This window comes from Triticum aestivum, chromosome 4B (genome assembly GCF_018294505.1).
Source record: "Triticum aestivum cultivar Chinese Spring chromosome 4B, IWGSC CS RefSeq v2.1, whole genome shotgun sequence".
NCBI classification, from domain to species: Eukaryota; Viridiplantae; Streptophyta; class Magnoliopsida; order Poales; family Poaceae; genus Triticum; species Triticum aestivum.
The window spans coordinates 671624951-671640926 of NC_057804.1; the positions used below are offsets into that span (position 1 = coordinate 671624951).

The 15976-nt window shown below is 39.8% G+C and overlaps 2 protein-coding genes across 2 annotated transcripts; one reads left to right on the forward strand and one right to left on the reverse strand.

Annotated features, from left to right (window-relative positions):
• The first annotated feature begins 1293 nt into the window (after positions 1-1293).
• On the forward strand, positions 1294-3321 carry LOC123094068 (uncharacterized). The gene is made up of 2 exons (XM_044516149.1): positions 1294-1470; positions 1974-3321. Exon 2 carries the CDS (start codon positions 1999-2001, stop codon positions 2563-2565), a length of 567 nt encoding a protein of 188 aa, XP_044372084.1. The 5' UTR covers positions 1294-1470; positions 1974-1998; the 3' UTR covers positions 2566-3321.
• Positions 3322-11991: 8670 nt separating this feature from the next.
• On the reverse strand, positions 11992-15128 carry LOC123089860 (obtusifoliol 14-alpha demethylase-like). The gene is made up of 3 exons (XM_044511418.1): positions 15102-15128; positions 14105-14622; positions 11992-13119 (listed from the first exon to the last, which is right to left on the reverse strand). Exons 2-3 carry the CDS (start codon positions 14585-14587, stop codon positions 12109-12111), a joined length of 1494 nt encoding a protein of 497 aa, XP_044367353.1. The 5' UTR covers positions 14588-14622; positions 15102-15128; the 3' UTR covers positions 11992-12108.
• Between the last annotated feature and the right edge of the window lie 848 nt (positions 15129-15976).

Here is a 15976-nt window from a genome sequence, read left to right on the forward strand (position 1 = left end):
AAGATGATACACTTGCTTGGGGTCCAGGCAAATATGGTATTTTTACTGTGAAGAGTGCATATCAATTTGCCTTCGATGAAGCTCACAGAATGAATGCAGCGGGATCTAGTTCCAGTCCGGATGGTCGCCGTTCTTGTTGGAACCTTATTTGGTCTTGCGATGTTCCTCCTACAGTTCGAAACTTTGCTTGGAAAGTCGCTACTAATGCTTTGCCGACATGGCAGAAGAAGCATAGTAGGAGTCTGGAGGTTAATGACCTTTGTCCAATTTGTGCTGTTGAGCCGGAAGATAACTTCCATCCCCTCTGTCGCTGCACTTTTGCTAGAGAATTATGGTCAACAATGTCGGAGGTTTGGTCCTTACCTGACTTGGCTGCTATTAGAAATACAGGTAAGGAATGGCTGCTTCATGTCCTTGACCCATTGCCAGAAATCGAGAGGTGCATGCTTCTTTTGACTTTGTGGAGGATTTGGCACATCCGTAATGAAGTGTTACACCATAAACCTGCGCCCCCAATGGAAGCGTCCAGGAGGTATTTGGTGAGTTACCTTGATTCCTTGGTTGGTCTTAAAATTGATCTATCTTCTGATCCGAGCAAAGGGAAGTCCTTAGTTACATACGACAGGCCACTTAAAAATCCACATGTTCGAATAGTTGAGAGCACTCCTGTCAAATGGTGTCCCCCTATGGCGGGTTGGGTGAAACTGAATACTGATGGGTCCTTTGCAGTAAATGGTACGGCTGGTGCGGGGATGGTGCTGCGAGATGACAAAGGTAATGTCATCTACTCAGCTTGCAGGGAGCTTTTTTCATGCCGAGAAATTCTTGAAGCGGAGTTGTGTGCTTGCATGGAAGGCCTGTCTTTTGCAATTCAGAGAAGCGACTTGCCGATCATTATTGAGATGGACTCCATTATTGCAGTCAAGCTGATTCAAGCGATGGATATTGATAGATCGATCTACTCTTCTTTAGTTAAAGAAATTAGACACCTGATGTCTCTTCGTGATTCTTGTATTACTCATATAAATCGTACGCAAAATAAGGTTAGCGATAGCTTAGCAAAGTTTGCTAGACAAGAGGGCAGAACAATGACCTGGGTTGGGTCAGGCCCATCAGTTTCTTTAGAGCTAGCCGAGGCTGATTGTATGGACATTGAGATTTGAGTAATGCAAAGATTTTACCCGCAAAAAAAAAAAAAATCACAAGATAAACTGATGAAACACATGATGCATTAGTGGATATATAAATCTCACGGGTTCCTCATACGAATACTCAAGTGCTTTTACCCTCTTGCCCTCCCTCCTATAAAAAAAAAGCCGCCCGCCTCGTCTCTCCCCCGCACTCCATCCATCGCCTCGCCGCCGTTGCCCGCAACCCCCTGTCGACCCAATCTCAATCTCACATCACCTTCCCCGACGGGACGGGACCCGGCGCCTCGTCCTCTCCACATCTTACGCCCGCCCGCCCGAGGTGAGCACCACTTGTACATCCCGATCAGCTTGGAGTTCGTTCCGATTGGTTGGTAGGCACTGGTTCGTAGGTCTCGCATCCATCCAGCGTGGTCTCCCTCCGGAGTTGCTCGTTCTGATTGGTTCGTATGAGGAAGGAACCTCGACTAGGATAGGATAGGATTTAATTAGTTAGGGTTTGTTTGTTTGGTAACACCACCTAGGCAGGGTTCGATTGATTATCCGTAATAAGGAATCAATCTGATGTTTTAGTTAGGGTTTGCTTGGTTGTGGTCAGATTTTGGTTTAATAAGGAATTCTTCATTTTGTTTAGTTGCCTATATATCAGTATACATGGTTGAATTGCTGCTTTCACTTCATATTAATAACTATTAATTCTGTCGCACAATGCAAATATATATATGCTGTCCTAACTAATTAAGTAGAAGCTTGGATTGGTGCTGTATGGTCTCTTGCTGACATTAAATCCTCCTCTGTTTGTGCTGTACTGTTCTGCTGCTGCAGTCTTCTTCGCCGCCAAAAGGAAAAGATGCTCTACAAAATCCACTGCCGTGCCCAAATCCAAGCCCTGCAGGCCCTCTCCGATGAGCTGGGCCACTCCAATGACTTAATGCTTGTGAATCTTGTCTCTCTGGAGTCGGTGCGCATAGCGTGCGAGTCGTATGCACTCCTCCGCCCGCTGATCAAGGAGTATGTGTTCTGGGCATGCCCGGAGCTGGAAAACCTCTCGGTCGTGGCATGCTTGTTGCTGGAAATCCAAATGCTCGAGCATGATGTGTTACCCCAGCTCAAGGTTCAGGAAGCCAAGCTGGAACAGGGCGCCCTGGAAGCCCTCCTACTCATGAAGAACTCAGCAATTTTGCCCTTAGATCTGAGGAAGCGCTTTATGTTAGCCTTGGGCGTATTGCTTGCCGAGGACGATCTGGTCTTAGCCCGAGTCAAAAAGCTGAGCATAATGCTAAAGGATACTGCTGATGATGTACTCGAAGGTAATGGTAACATTGCCTGGCTTGAGGAGCGTCTCCCGTTGCTGGTCCAGCTGGTCACCTATGTGTTGGAGACCCCGGTTTGTTTCTGTGATCCTGATGAGTACTGATGAGTAGACTTATCAGCCAGCTCGAGGCTGTTGTGATGAGTATTTCATTTCTTAGTGGCGTGGCAAACAGTTTAGAATCAACCCTCCTTTTATGTTTGGATATGTGTTCTCTCCGGTTGCTGTATCAACTCTGGGTGGCTAGTGATGGAAGCATGCAAATGATATCTACTTGTCTCATCTCGCTTGGTCCATTGGAGTACACAAGTATATATGGTTGAGATTCTCCTCAAACTGCAGCTTCACATCTTGAATGCATATCATGTTAGATTGTTACTAGTATTGGGACTGGGTATTTTTCTAAGCTATTAATACTAAACCTAGCTATCGTGCAAATGATTCAAATCATCCTGAAATGAGTACAACCGATTCTGCTATAGTCTAACAGAGGTTATTGGCTTTTTCTTTTTGGTGTTGGACACACACATAATTGCTACCAAATTACTAATAACTTGACTGACTAAAGATATTAAATTACTTAATTAGTGATATTAAATTTCTTAACTAGTGACATTAAACTTGCCTGACTAAAGGTATCAAATTTGGCCTGTTTCCTAGTGAATTAAGGCTATCATTTCAGATAGCGTACCAGACCTTTTGGCACTTTTTGGGACAGCTTCATTGGTAAACCAGATTCGCCTCATCATATTTTTCTCATATTGACAGTTTCTTTGTAAAGTGAATTTGCTTGTCTTTTTTTCCAATCACCCTCGCTGCCTGTTTTTGCTTCTGGGATTCCTCTGTTAAGGTATTTGTTTTCCAAAGCAAATATTTATTTATGCTTCCAATTCCTAAGGTTAATTCCTCTGTTCCCAGTTTTCAAATGTGTGCAGCATGAAACCAATGTTGATGACCTCATGGAAAACACTAGGAGATTATATTTAAACTTTTTGTTTTTGCAAAACTGCATATGCCTACTTTGATGTTGATATCAGAAAATTTCAAACTATATTGCAATTTTTGTTTGCACATCCCATTGCCAATGATGCATTTATTCCTACCTGTGTCCCACAGCTCTGAATCCCATGCCGATAGCTGTCCGTTTCATTTATTTTGGCATATCCATGGTTTGTTGCTTAATTCTTAACACTATTTTGCCTAATTTATAATATATAATTCTTTTTGTAGTGCATCATTGGTTACGACTCCAGCTCGCGCGCCCTCCGTGGATCAGGCATCAACGGTCGCAGTTCTGAGGACGCCACCTCCTCTGGTGCTCTGCAACCATCTTCCCCACTAAGGTGAGCATTGCGCTGTGGTTCTTCCTTTGACTCCCCCGCGACAACTCAACTATTTTTGCGCATAATTGGGAGTGGATTGGACCTGTTAATTCTTTTGCTCCGTCATTGTTTCGGTAGGCAGATGCATTTTTTGTAGAAAAATAATTGAGAGGTGTGGTTTTGGTCCTCTGGAGGCTTACAGTTCTTCCGATGTTGGACTATTGCTTTCAGATTAGCTTGTTACTTTAGCTGGGAATCAGAGATTTTACGGAAGTAATGGTGTTACTTCAATTGTAATACTGTGGATGCATTTATATAGCTTTTTGTGCTTTTTGCTTGTGTTCCGTCTGAGCCGGTGATTGCGAGCTGTTTGTATTAGTTTTCTAGCTAGGTAGCACAGCCAAGGCGTCTTTTATGCAAATAAACTGTGTTTATTGCTTCATGTGTTTGTTAGGCAATTTAGTGTCATTTTTGTTAGGCAACATTGTGCTCCTAAATAGGCAATTTAGCCTTTCGGTACAAATCTGGGTGTGCCTCATGTACTGCATTAGCCAAAAAAAACTGCATGGTTATGCAAATATGGAGCATGCTGCATTGTCCCAGATTAAATTATGGCATGCTATTCCATATTGTTTCATGTTTTCACAATAAAACTAGAACTAAGAACTAGTTAGCATTATGAAATGATATTGGTACACATTAGGCATTAGTATAATTTTTCATTAGGCAAAATTACTTTTATGTTAGGTTAAGACACATTTATGCATTAGGCAATGATATTGGTATATTCCTTATTCCATAACATAGTTCTGTGTTATGGAAAAATACTATTCTGCCTAAGAAAAACCAATTTCTCCATCATGGATAGTACTTCACATAATCAGGTGAATAATACAGTTTTGCCTATATGGACCTAGCAATTTTTTAGACAATATTCTAATAACCACCTGACATCAAGTAGAGTATTTCAATCCTTCATTAAGCAATTATAAGCTCCAAAATACAGTTCCACCATTAAGCAACGAATCTATTTAGTGTTGCATCAGGAAATAGTTAGATTTAGCATTTTAAGTTACATTACCTAGTAACTTAGAAATATATAATCAAGCATCTTATAGTTAGCTTTAGCATTTTTTGTATTCATTATTATTGCTTAATCAAGAATACTATTTTTCCTAATCTAGAACCTACTATTGTCTAACACTTAGCACTATTATTGCCTATAATATGAAAAAGTAGCATTCGTAACTTTGATTTGTGTTTCAATGGACCCAGCACTCCGCCTCATCCTTCATGCTTGGCTCTTCGGTTTTGTGGCGCAGGTGTGCGTGGTGAGCTGGGCGCTAGTCATGGATGGGGATGTTGCTATCGCTAGGGGCCGCACCGTGGGGTCTCATCTTTGGTATATCGACCACCAGCTCCGATAGCTGCACGTTCCACAGGCTACAGCAGCTCGGCATGATGTTGTGCGGCGCTTAGCTTCTACATCACAGCCTCCCTCCCTGAGCATCTCCATCCTTTGCACTTCTCTCTTCGAGCACTTCATACACCCGTAAGCCCTATTCCATCTCCACCTAACTACCTCATTGCAAGATGCAATAGCTAGCTAGCTCATTCGTGAACTATACTTGCATATTCAGAATTTATAAACTGCTTATATTACGAAGATAATATTGCCTAAAATGACACTTAATTGCCTGAAAAAATACAATCCACTCTAACATTACCATGTTTGCTTCATTTGAGCTTCTGATTTTTAAGCATACATGGAAACACTCGATTGTCCAATTTGTACTCTGATTTTGGCATAATTTGCTTTTGTTTCAGTTGCAGGCTTCACCCTGAACAAATTCTGCCTTTTGCAGCCCCCCTGTTGCACACCTTGGAATGGTGCTTGTGCCTTTTACAGCCCCTAAGACTGCAGATTTTAGGTGAGTCCTCAGCTGGACCTACATGTTTATGCATGGGAGGGGGCAGTGGGGGAGGTGTTGATTTGTTGGCAGCAACAAGGCATTCTAACCAGGCCAGTTCCTCACTATTACCCATTAAGATTAGTATTGTTGTTTTTTGACACCGCAGTCTATACTCTTAATTTAGTGTGATTGCTCAATTCAAACTTAAATTATATAACTGAAATACTCACTGGCTGCAATTTCTACATGGTGGAAAGTTTGTTATGATGTCTTTTTATTGCTTTATTAAATCAGTTGCATGGCAACATGTACTTTTTCCTGATAGGCTCAATTGCTTCACATTTGACATGGTTATATACTAGATTTTCAACCATTAGGGGCGATCTTGTTTTTAAGTGTCATTTGTTAGGCAATTTAAATGCCACTTATTAGGCAATAATGTTCTTTTAAAATGGCAAATTAGCCTTTTTGTTGTAAATCTGGAAGTAGCTCATTAAGATGGTCCCTTGCATGCAACATGTGCTTCTATATCTTGACATGTAGGCAACAAACTTATGACAAATGTTTTTTTAACATGCAGGATGCCAAGATGCAGACTATGTACAGTCGAACAGAGAAACAAGATATGTGCCATGTATAGACAAGAATGTGCAAACCTATGTTTTTCCAAGGGACTAGATGTACAGGTTGTGCTTTAAAAAAAACTGCGGATGCAAATTTGCTTTTTTCTGAATGCATGTCTTTTTTATGAACATATACATGCAGTACCTAAAAGCATTTTTCTGAGACAGATTTGCCTTTTGTTCCTATAATTCGTGCTCGTATCTGGGCCTGGGCTCGCAATTTACTTATGCATTTCACTAGTGGCTTATTGACAATCTTAAACTGCATCCTGGTATATGAAACAGTTAATTGAAATGCTTTACAATCTGTTTGTACTTGTAGCATATGGAATTTAATCGTGGTACATCCAAAGGCTCGTGTATCTTATGTATCGAAAGACTTGTGTATCATATGCAATTTAATCGTGGTACATCCAAAAGGCTTGTGTATCTTATGTATCGAGAGACTTGTGTATCATATGCAATTTAGTCATGGTATATGCAAAAGCTTAATACCTGGTACATTCAAAAGCTTAATACCCTGGCAATTGGCTCCTGCATGCATATTTACTATGTGTCCACTCCTTTACACAAAACTGCCATCATGGAAGTTTTATGTCGCTTTCATACCCAATATTTGCACTTCGCTTCTTACCACACCGCATGCATGTATGTTTTAATGCCCGAGTTTTAGTAATATCGCTCTCTAAACAGGTGATGGAAAGCAAGCGGCTTATAAAGTTGCTTCCTGAATTATTTGAGACACGATCGTACTGAAGTTGGTGTACTCTTTGATATGCTATCAATATTCTTGTACCGCAATCATATAGATTATAGCTTTCTCAAGGAATTTTATGTCATAGAGGCAACGCGATTTCTTGTTTCTGACTTATGAGAATCTTTTTATGTATCTATTTTACTTATCATCTGTACATGTTCTTTTAGCTTGCTTAAGGATACACTGCAAGTTTGAAGAAAACTATCCTTAACCAGTTTCTCAACATTTTTCAGTCAAAACAATATGGGCAAGATCATTTAGTTGTTACCATGCAGATTCTTATACTTCCAATGCTAGCTTATTCTTTCAACCAAAGACTATGCAGCATGGAGATCAACCAACGACGCGCCTGCCTCCCACCTGATCTACTAGAGGACCCCGGATACGCCATAGATTCGCCGCTCTGGGATACGTGGCTCCTCGACGAGCACGATTAGCAGCAGCAATCTTTTTTTGCTGGTCGTCCTCCTAGCCCGCGTCCTCCTCGTGCTGACAGCCCTCCCAAAATGCGGGGCCGTAGGCGTGTACGCGGCATCGAGCCGACGCCTTCTCCGTCCTTGCCCCCACCACCGCTGCCGCCCATGACCGAGGAGGAGGAGGCCCGCCTCATTAGGCGGGTCATGGAGGACTCAGTGTCCACCCATGACGAGCGGCAATGGGATGGCATGGAAACCGTGTTGGCCCTCTCTGTGGCCGGCGACTTGGCCATCCCGGAGTTGGAACTCGACGTCAAGGAGGAGGTGCAGCAGGAGGAGGTTGTGGAGGAGCTGCCCGTCGCCGTGTGGAACCCACGTCTGGTGGGCCAGCAGTGGAGCTGGTCGTGCCCCGTGCCGGAGATGGCCGACTCGGTGGGCGTAGGCCCATGGTCAGCCACGTCGCCGCGGTCACCGTACCAGAGCAGGAGCAAGAGCCACGTGAGGAGGTGGTGCAGGCGCCGCTGGCGCATCCGGTCTGGCAGGGGCCGCCGGCACATCTTTGGCAGCCACCTCCCTACGTCGACCTCATCAGTGACGACGACGAGTAGGACGGTGGCTCTTGATGACGACGGCGCCCTCTGGAGACGGGTCTATTTCAAGTTTTTTTAATATCTTTTATTATGTTTTAGTTTAAGTAAGACATGTGTTGAACTTAGGTACTATTAACGTGTGGATGTTTATGTTTATATTTATGTTTTTCGTATTATTTCTTAGTTTATTATTATCTTTTGTGCACAAATTCGAAGTCCACAAACCCGAACGATTTGGGACGAGGCGTGCCTGTCGCACGATCACAAATGGACAGACATGTCCATTTTCGTGCCTCAAACGGACGAAAAGCGGATGAATCGGAGGTCTGTTTGAAGTCGTGTGTTGGAGTTGCCCTTACACCTATATATAGTTTCATTCGATCACGCATACTATCATCATTTGTTGCTTTACATCTGATCTGATGACACGCTATGCTATGCTAGACTAGTTTGTGGATTTACGTGTACGCGACTTGGGTAACTAAAACTTTGGCGTTTATGTGCCAGTTCGTGCAAAAACTATCTCTTTCTTATGCTTTTTTTAGATGGCTACTATATTTCTTTCTTGTGTGATTTACCATTTGAACCATATTGTGTCAAATTATTGCCGATTTGCACAAGGGCCAAGTAGCTAGGACAGGCCCAATAGGAGGAGCGGTTTTTACTGGTTCTTCATGTTGGGCATTTTTATTTCTATTCTTCTCCACCGGTTTTCATCTGGATTTTTATTGTATTTATTCTTTTTCCCTTTTTGCCTTTTTTATGTTTTATTCAGTGGTTTCTTTATTTTAAAATTTTAAATTTATGCAATCCTTTTTTCTAATTTTGATACCATTTTTAAAAATTCAGTAATATTAATTAAATTATAAAAAAGTTTTCTAAATTGCAATGACTTTTTTAAAAGAGAACGTTTTTAAATTCATGGTAAAATTTTAGATTCGAGAACATTTTTAAATTTTCAAGACCATTTCTTAAAATCAGTTCATCCTTTCTTAAACCTTTTTCTAGTGTAACCGGCTAGCTAGAAAAATTAAAAGGACACAAAAAACCTTAAATTACCTACTGTATGTAGCACCAACATGGGACGGCCCTATGGGAATGTGGGTTTGTCCGGCATTTTGACACACAGAGCATCAAATAGGGTTCCCCTCTCTTGTCATGACTAAGCCGCACAACTGATTTTTTTTTTTTTGAGAATGAGCAGCGCAACTGCTTTTATTAGCATTTTTTCAGCCTCTTACAACATACAATGGCCCACTAGTTTGCTTAGTTGGCCGAGCCCATTTAAGTCACATTCGTTGTTTATGGCTACTAGTAGAAAGCCTGTACGTTGCTACGGGCTCATACCATGATCAGATAGGCACCATAACATCATTGAGTATATTAAAATAATAGATTAACAAGCTCACAAAGAAGAATCTCGATTCATAATTTACACTCGTTTGCCGAAGGCAAGTGATGATCCAAACGCAAATTAGCTATAGTCCAGGCTCGATGCTCTGGTTGGTAGTTTTTTTAGATAGCCAACGATATCCACGTATGTCCCTTACATGTTCTGCAAAAATGAAATATATACACAAATACTCCCTCCGTAAAGAATTACAAGATCTAAATGCTCTTATATTTCAGAACTTTTTTTAAAATTCAGGAATATTACTTAAATTAGATAAAATTTATTAAAAACATGAATATTTTTAAACTTCATGATCAAATTTTGATTGGAGAACATTTTAAATTCGATATTTTTTTATTTTCATGGCCATTTCTTACAATCAGTTCATCCTTTGTTAAACCTTTTTCTAGTGTAGCCGGGTAGCTAGAAAAACTAAAAGCATGCAAAACAAAACCTTAAATTACCTACTGTAGGTAGCACCAATGTGGTATGGCCCTATGGGATATGTGTGTTTGTCCAGCATTTTGACACACAGAGTGTCAACTAGGGCTCCTCTCTCTTATCATGAGTAAGCCGCACAACTGTTATTTTCAGTTTTATTTCTTTGAGAATGAGCAGCGCAACTGCTATTTTTTAGCATCTTTTTCTGTGTGCATCTTATAGCATACAATGGCCCAATATTTCGCGTAGTGGGCCTAGGCCATTTAAGTCACATTCGCTGTTTATGGGTATTTTGTCTTTGCAATGTTTATCTCTTTCTATCATTTGCTTTTATTTTCACCTTTTTGGATTTCACTTTTGTATTTATTTCCCATTTTCTAAATAATTTTAGTTTTTTTAATTCTAATCTATACTGAACATTTTTTGGAATTCACGTATATTTTTGTAAAAGTGTAAACACATTTTTAAATTGCATGAACACTTTTATAAAAGGGTGAACAACTTTCAAATTTCCTGTGATTTTTAAAATTAATGAATATTTTTTGAAACTGCATGAGAATTTTTATATAAATGTCCAAATACTTAATAAAATTACATGAACACCTCTTTTAAAAATATAAATGTTTTGTAAATTAAATGAACATTATTTAAAACTACATTTGCATTTTAGAATGAAAGGATTTCCATTATATATTGAAATATATCTCAGGCTAACTTGTCAAAAGATAGGTGGCTAGAAAATCCTAGTCGATTGGGACCACACAAAAAAAATTCTCAGTCGTGTTTGTCGGCCTTTGAGATGTAAAAAAAAATCTCAATCGATTGGGACGATAAAAAAATTGTTATCAACTATGTCTCGGTATCTCCATATCTTAACGTCGACCTAGTGCAGAGCCACCGATCAAAGCATGTCCAATAGAGGTGCTAGCGGCTAGCAAGAAAGAATAACCACCACAAGTCACAATCAAACCAAGAAAGCCTCAAATTCTTCTGCCAGGATGCTATGCAAAAGGTGAATATAATTTGGAAGCATAACAACAAAAACGATAAGAAGGTTTGAATAATAGATGTGTGGTGCAATTGGTGCTTATTTATTGGACGAGGTACTTCTGTAAGAACGATACATTGCAAGATGATTGCTTACACATTGACTCCAAAATTAGGCGCTAACAAGAAGTCGCCTCTTGTAACAAACCATCACCCTCCCTTTTAGGGCTGGAAATGATTTTATCAAATTCTTCCTCTTGGAAAGGAGAAGTAATTTTTAACTCAAAGTTGCATAGGAAACAACTCCATATTGCTTTATTCTTCGTGTAAGCATATTCCTCTCCAGTGCAAGGATGCCTCCCACCACCAAATGTAAACATATCCACTTTGAGATGTAAAAAAATGGGGCCAGTTCAACAATGTCGAGAAACAATGTGCTCTCAGATGGAGCCTCCTGGCCTACCCTAACACCCTTAGTTGAACATGATCCAATTGTGATCATTCTTGAAATAACCCCAACTTTTGCAAAAAGGTGGGAATGCCCATGGAAAACATCCATACCAAATTTGAACGATTTCCAACACCGCATGCCAGTTGCGACACGTACGACCATTTATCCACCTTTTTTGACCGACAACACTCTAGAAAATACAAAATTTCTTGAAAACGAAAACAACTTGGCATGGTGTGAATTTAAAAAATTTCAGAACTAGAAAAAGGTTATGAGTTTGGAAATTGTTCATTAAAAAAACAAATCATAAATTTGAAAAAGTTAACGAATTTTAAAAAGTGTGCGAATTAAGAAAATAAAAGTATATATAAAGAAATAAGGAAAAAAAAGCAAAAAAAAAAACTGAAGAAAAACGGCCAAACATCAATCGTGACATGGGAAATGTCAAAACATATGAAGCTACGATGCACTTGCAACTCTGCAAGATGAGTTCTCAGCACATCATCCAACTCTCAGCCATCCACCACAGAAAAACATAGAGCCAAACCATTTTTGGTGATATGATCTCAAATATAATAGCGGAAGGGCGACATGTCACACCTCAAGGGATGGATTTTGTTTTTTGCGAGTTGAAGGTATGGGCTTACATGTACTTTCATTGCAACTCGTAAGGGACTGCTTACATAAGTAGACATACATAATTAACAGTACAAACTTATTACAACCACCCTTAATTACGATCTCATCAGTAGTGGTTAGGTACTGACAAGAAGTCGCCTCTTGTAACTGACCATCACTCTTCCTTTAGGCCCTGGTATGAATTTATCAATTTCTTCCTCTGGAAAAGGCGAAATCATTTTGAGCTCAAAGTTCCTCAGCAAAAAACTCCATATCACTTTAATTTGCATGTAAGAGTATTCCTCCCCGAAGCAAGCATGCCTCCCACCACCAAATGATGTGAATGCAAACTTGCCGCCAGCTTTGTCCTCCTCTCTCCCTGGACCAAAACGGTACGGGTCATATACATGAGGGTCTTTATAGATATGTGGCAGCTGGTTGCCAACCACTATAGAGGTAGCTACGGTATGCCCTTGTGGAATTTCATAGCTGTAGCCTTCTCTAGTTTGTACAGTGAAGCTCTTCTTCACATGGCGCATTACCATTGCTGATGGAGAATGCATTCTTATTGCCTCTTTGATGCAGGAATGTAAGGTTCCCATCTCTAACAAGATGTTGTAATCTACTACTACATCTTGTCCGTGTTTTCCAATGATTTTCTGTTGCTCTTCTACAGCGGCTGCTAAGTACTTTTCATGGCTTATTAGACAAGCTCCCGCCCAGGAGGCAGCGCTTGAGCTCGCATGTTGCCCAGCAAACAACAAGCTAATGAGTAGCCCAGTAATCTCACTCTCGGTCATAGAGCGCCCATCCTCCATGCATTTCGAGTCAATAAGTTTTTGTAGCACATCATCCTCAACCTGGCCTGAGATTTTACGTGATCTCACTATCTCATGGAATATATTTCCCAGCCTAGCACGCGCTTTGTCGCGTTGCCGGTGGGCTGGGATTGGGATATATGGGAAAAAAAGGCTGATGAAGTGCATGCCATTTTTGCAGAGATCATTGATGAGCACAGAGACTTCTTCGAACATCTTCTCACGGACCTCTTTTCCAAGCAAGCAACGGCTTGCGATGAGCATGAGTACCTCTGCCATCTCATGCTTTAGATCAATTATGCCCTCTTGCTCCCATTTTGAGAAGTAGTCCTACAAAATAGAGATGAACATCATGAGAAATGAGCCACTCGTTAGTTACGTTCATATAAGAAATTATATTGTAAAGTCTTCTCTTCTTCCTATTGTGCATGTAGTGGAACATACCCAACTAGTTCCTCTATGTTTTAGTTGTCAGCCCCAAACTAGATAAATTTTTCATGAAAGCAAAGTTTAAGTTTATGAATTTTGGGGAGGCGATCTAGAGGTTACCTGCTAAGGAGAATATGCAGTCACGCTTTCGGACTAGGATGTTCTCATCTATATTTGGTACTTACAATGAAAAGGTTTGGATAGTCTCATAGCGCTAGCAAAACTGCCAACATATACGGTGCCTTGGTTTGATGGCTTATGTGATATGTTCGCATACAAACTACTGGTCGACCAATTGGTGTCTGAGCTTTCAGTGCACATACTGGTGTTTATCAAAATAGACTACACATTTAGGTTTTGAGCAGGCATCCTTACAAACATTATATGCCTTTTCAAGTTTAGAATTTTAATTATTAACTATGATCAAAGTCATTTGTGTCAGAAATGTGCAGGGCATGTGCTTGTTTTAGGAAAACAAAAAACAAGAGATTGGGCATGTACAAGCTGCACAAGCCCATATTGTCCAGCTAGGTCACCTTGCGGCTTTGGTGAAGAAGTTTATTCCAGCAAATTAACTAGAAGTTTCAATTTTGTTTGAATAATGTAAATTAATTGTTTGTGAACTGTTAAATTTTGTGCAAGAAATATATTGTACTGTATATTGCACAAAACAATACTTATAGTAAAGAACAACTACAATATATATAACATAGAGCTTCGTAAAAAGAATATAACATAAATATTATGTGCCCACAAAGTAATTTATAGGCATAATAATAATAATAATAATAATAATAATAATAATAATAATAATAATAATAATAATAATAATAATAATAATAATAATAATAATAATAATAATAATAATAACCGGTATGTTGCTTGCCTGTACTTCATGAACCATATAATCAACTTTGCTTCTCAATTGTGTTGGCTTCATTGCATCTATAGCAAATCGTATCTGTCTGTTTCTAGTTTCGAAATCCACATCAAAAATAACGCCTTTGCCGAAAATAGGGATAGTGAATTTATACATATCCGGGTGGCAGAGTTCCGAGTTCTTGGCTTGAAAGAAATGAGATGTGACCTCCGGTCCAACCAATAAAGTCACCTTCTTTAAACCAAACAGATTTATTGTGAATACACTGCCCAGCTTTGCATGCAGGTCATGGAGTACTGGATGTAAACCCTTGGTCAGGATTGTAGGCAAAGCAGCTACAAGAGAAACACCACTTGCAATAGGTGGCTGAAGTGACCCCTTTTCTGGCCTTGGAGCAACAATTCTTCTTACAATAACTTTTGTGATGATCGCGGTGAGAAAAATAACTGCTATACTGTAACACGCACCCGGACGAAATGTTATATCCATTTTGGTAGAAACTTAGTGTTGTGGAGCAGACAGTCCTAATGAACAAACAATGATGGACGTTAAGATAAGTAGGATGTCATATACATGGTATTCTATGGAAGTGTTCAAAGTAAACCAAATCACGGTGTCATGCAAATCTCCACATAAATTCCTTTTTGTGGAAAAATATCTACATAAGTTCTTAGGAGCATGTAATCCTCGGAAAAAACAGAATACATAAATGATCTCAATTGATACATTCTAAGGAGCGAGGGCAAGCACATATTTTTTTATTCCATTCAAAAAACTGCGAAGATTAGCTAGAGAGGGAGAGAGAGAGAGGAGTAATTTTAACATGCTCCCTCTTACCCCCTCTTTTCACATGAGAGGTAAGAAGCTAAGAGTTAATTTGATCACTAGTTAATGACTTAGATCTTACCTCTCATGTGAAGGGGAGAGAATGCTAAAATTTGCGCGCGCGCGCGCGCGCACACACACACAGACAGAGAGAGAGAGAGAGAGAGAGAGAGTATACCTTGTCTTCCAGTTATGGAACTTATGCTACTGCAATGAGATGGAAGAATGTGTGAAGCAATGTGCTATCTTATAGGGATATTGCGATCGAAAGTAGCACATAGTTTACTGTCATATGCCAAATAATCCAGCTCATCCTTTTGTGAGGTTGACTTGACAAATACTTCCTCCGTTCCTAAATATAAGTCTTTGTAGAGATTTCACTATGAACCACATACGGATGTATATAAATGCATTTTAGAGTGTAGGTTCACTCATTTTGCTCTGTATGTGGTCCATAGTGGAATCTCTCCAAAGACTTATATTTAGGAACGGAGGGAGTAGTTGTTAACTAAAATGGCGTGGGATGTGCATGGCATAATTAATCCAGCTTCTGATGTCACCCTGTAGGTTTAAATATTGAAATTTTGATTTATGTGCAAGTTGCCATTGTCTCTTCCTGCTGACTTAAAATAGGTCTTTTTTTGCGGAGAAGGCCGGGTAAGGTTGGTTTTGATGTCAGATTCTTCGGTTGTCTAGTCAGAGGAGTGCTTGCAGATAACAAAGTATTGTTTAAAATGAGCTCTTAAGGGTGTATAGTTCGCAATTTTTTCACTATCTAGTTTAGGGGTCTCTCTATTACAGTATTTTTGATGTATAGAATAACTACTTTGCAAGCGTTTGTAGAATAGACGAAATGTATTTATATGTGTACATCAAAATATTATGTACAAATTTCAACGGAGTATTCAACAGTGATATTGTGCACTCCCATGTACTTCCTCTGTAACTTAATATAAGATCTTGTAGATCACTGTTCTAAAAGATATAAAAGCGTGAAACATGCCCTCAGATTAACAATTTTTTATCGTCTCATCACAGCGATAGCTAGCTACT

Excerpts from the sequence above, each read along its gene's own strand:
- LOC123094068 (XM_044516149.1), top strand. The coding sequence starts at position 1,999 with ATGCTCTACAAAATCCACTGCCGTGCCCAAATCCAAGCCCTGCAGGCC.
- LOC123089860 (XM_044511418.1), bottom strand. The coding sequence starts at position 14,587 with ATGGATATAACATTTCGTCCGGGTGCGTGTTACAGTATAGCAGTTATT. Across the intron at positions 13,120-14,104 it reads ATATGGTTCATGAAGTACAG|GACTACTTCTCAAAATGGGA; the intron begins GCAAGCAACATA and ends TCTATTTTGTAG.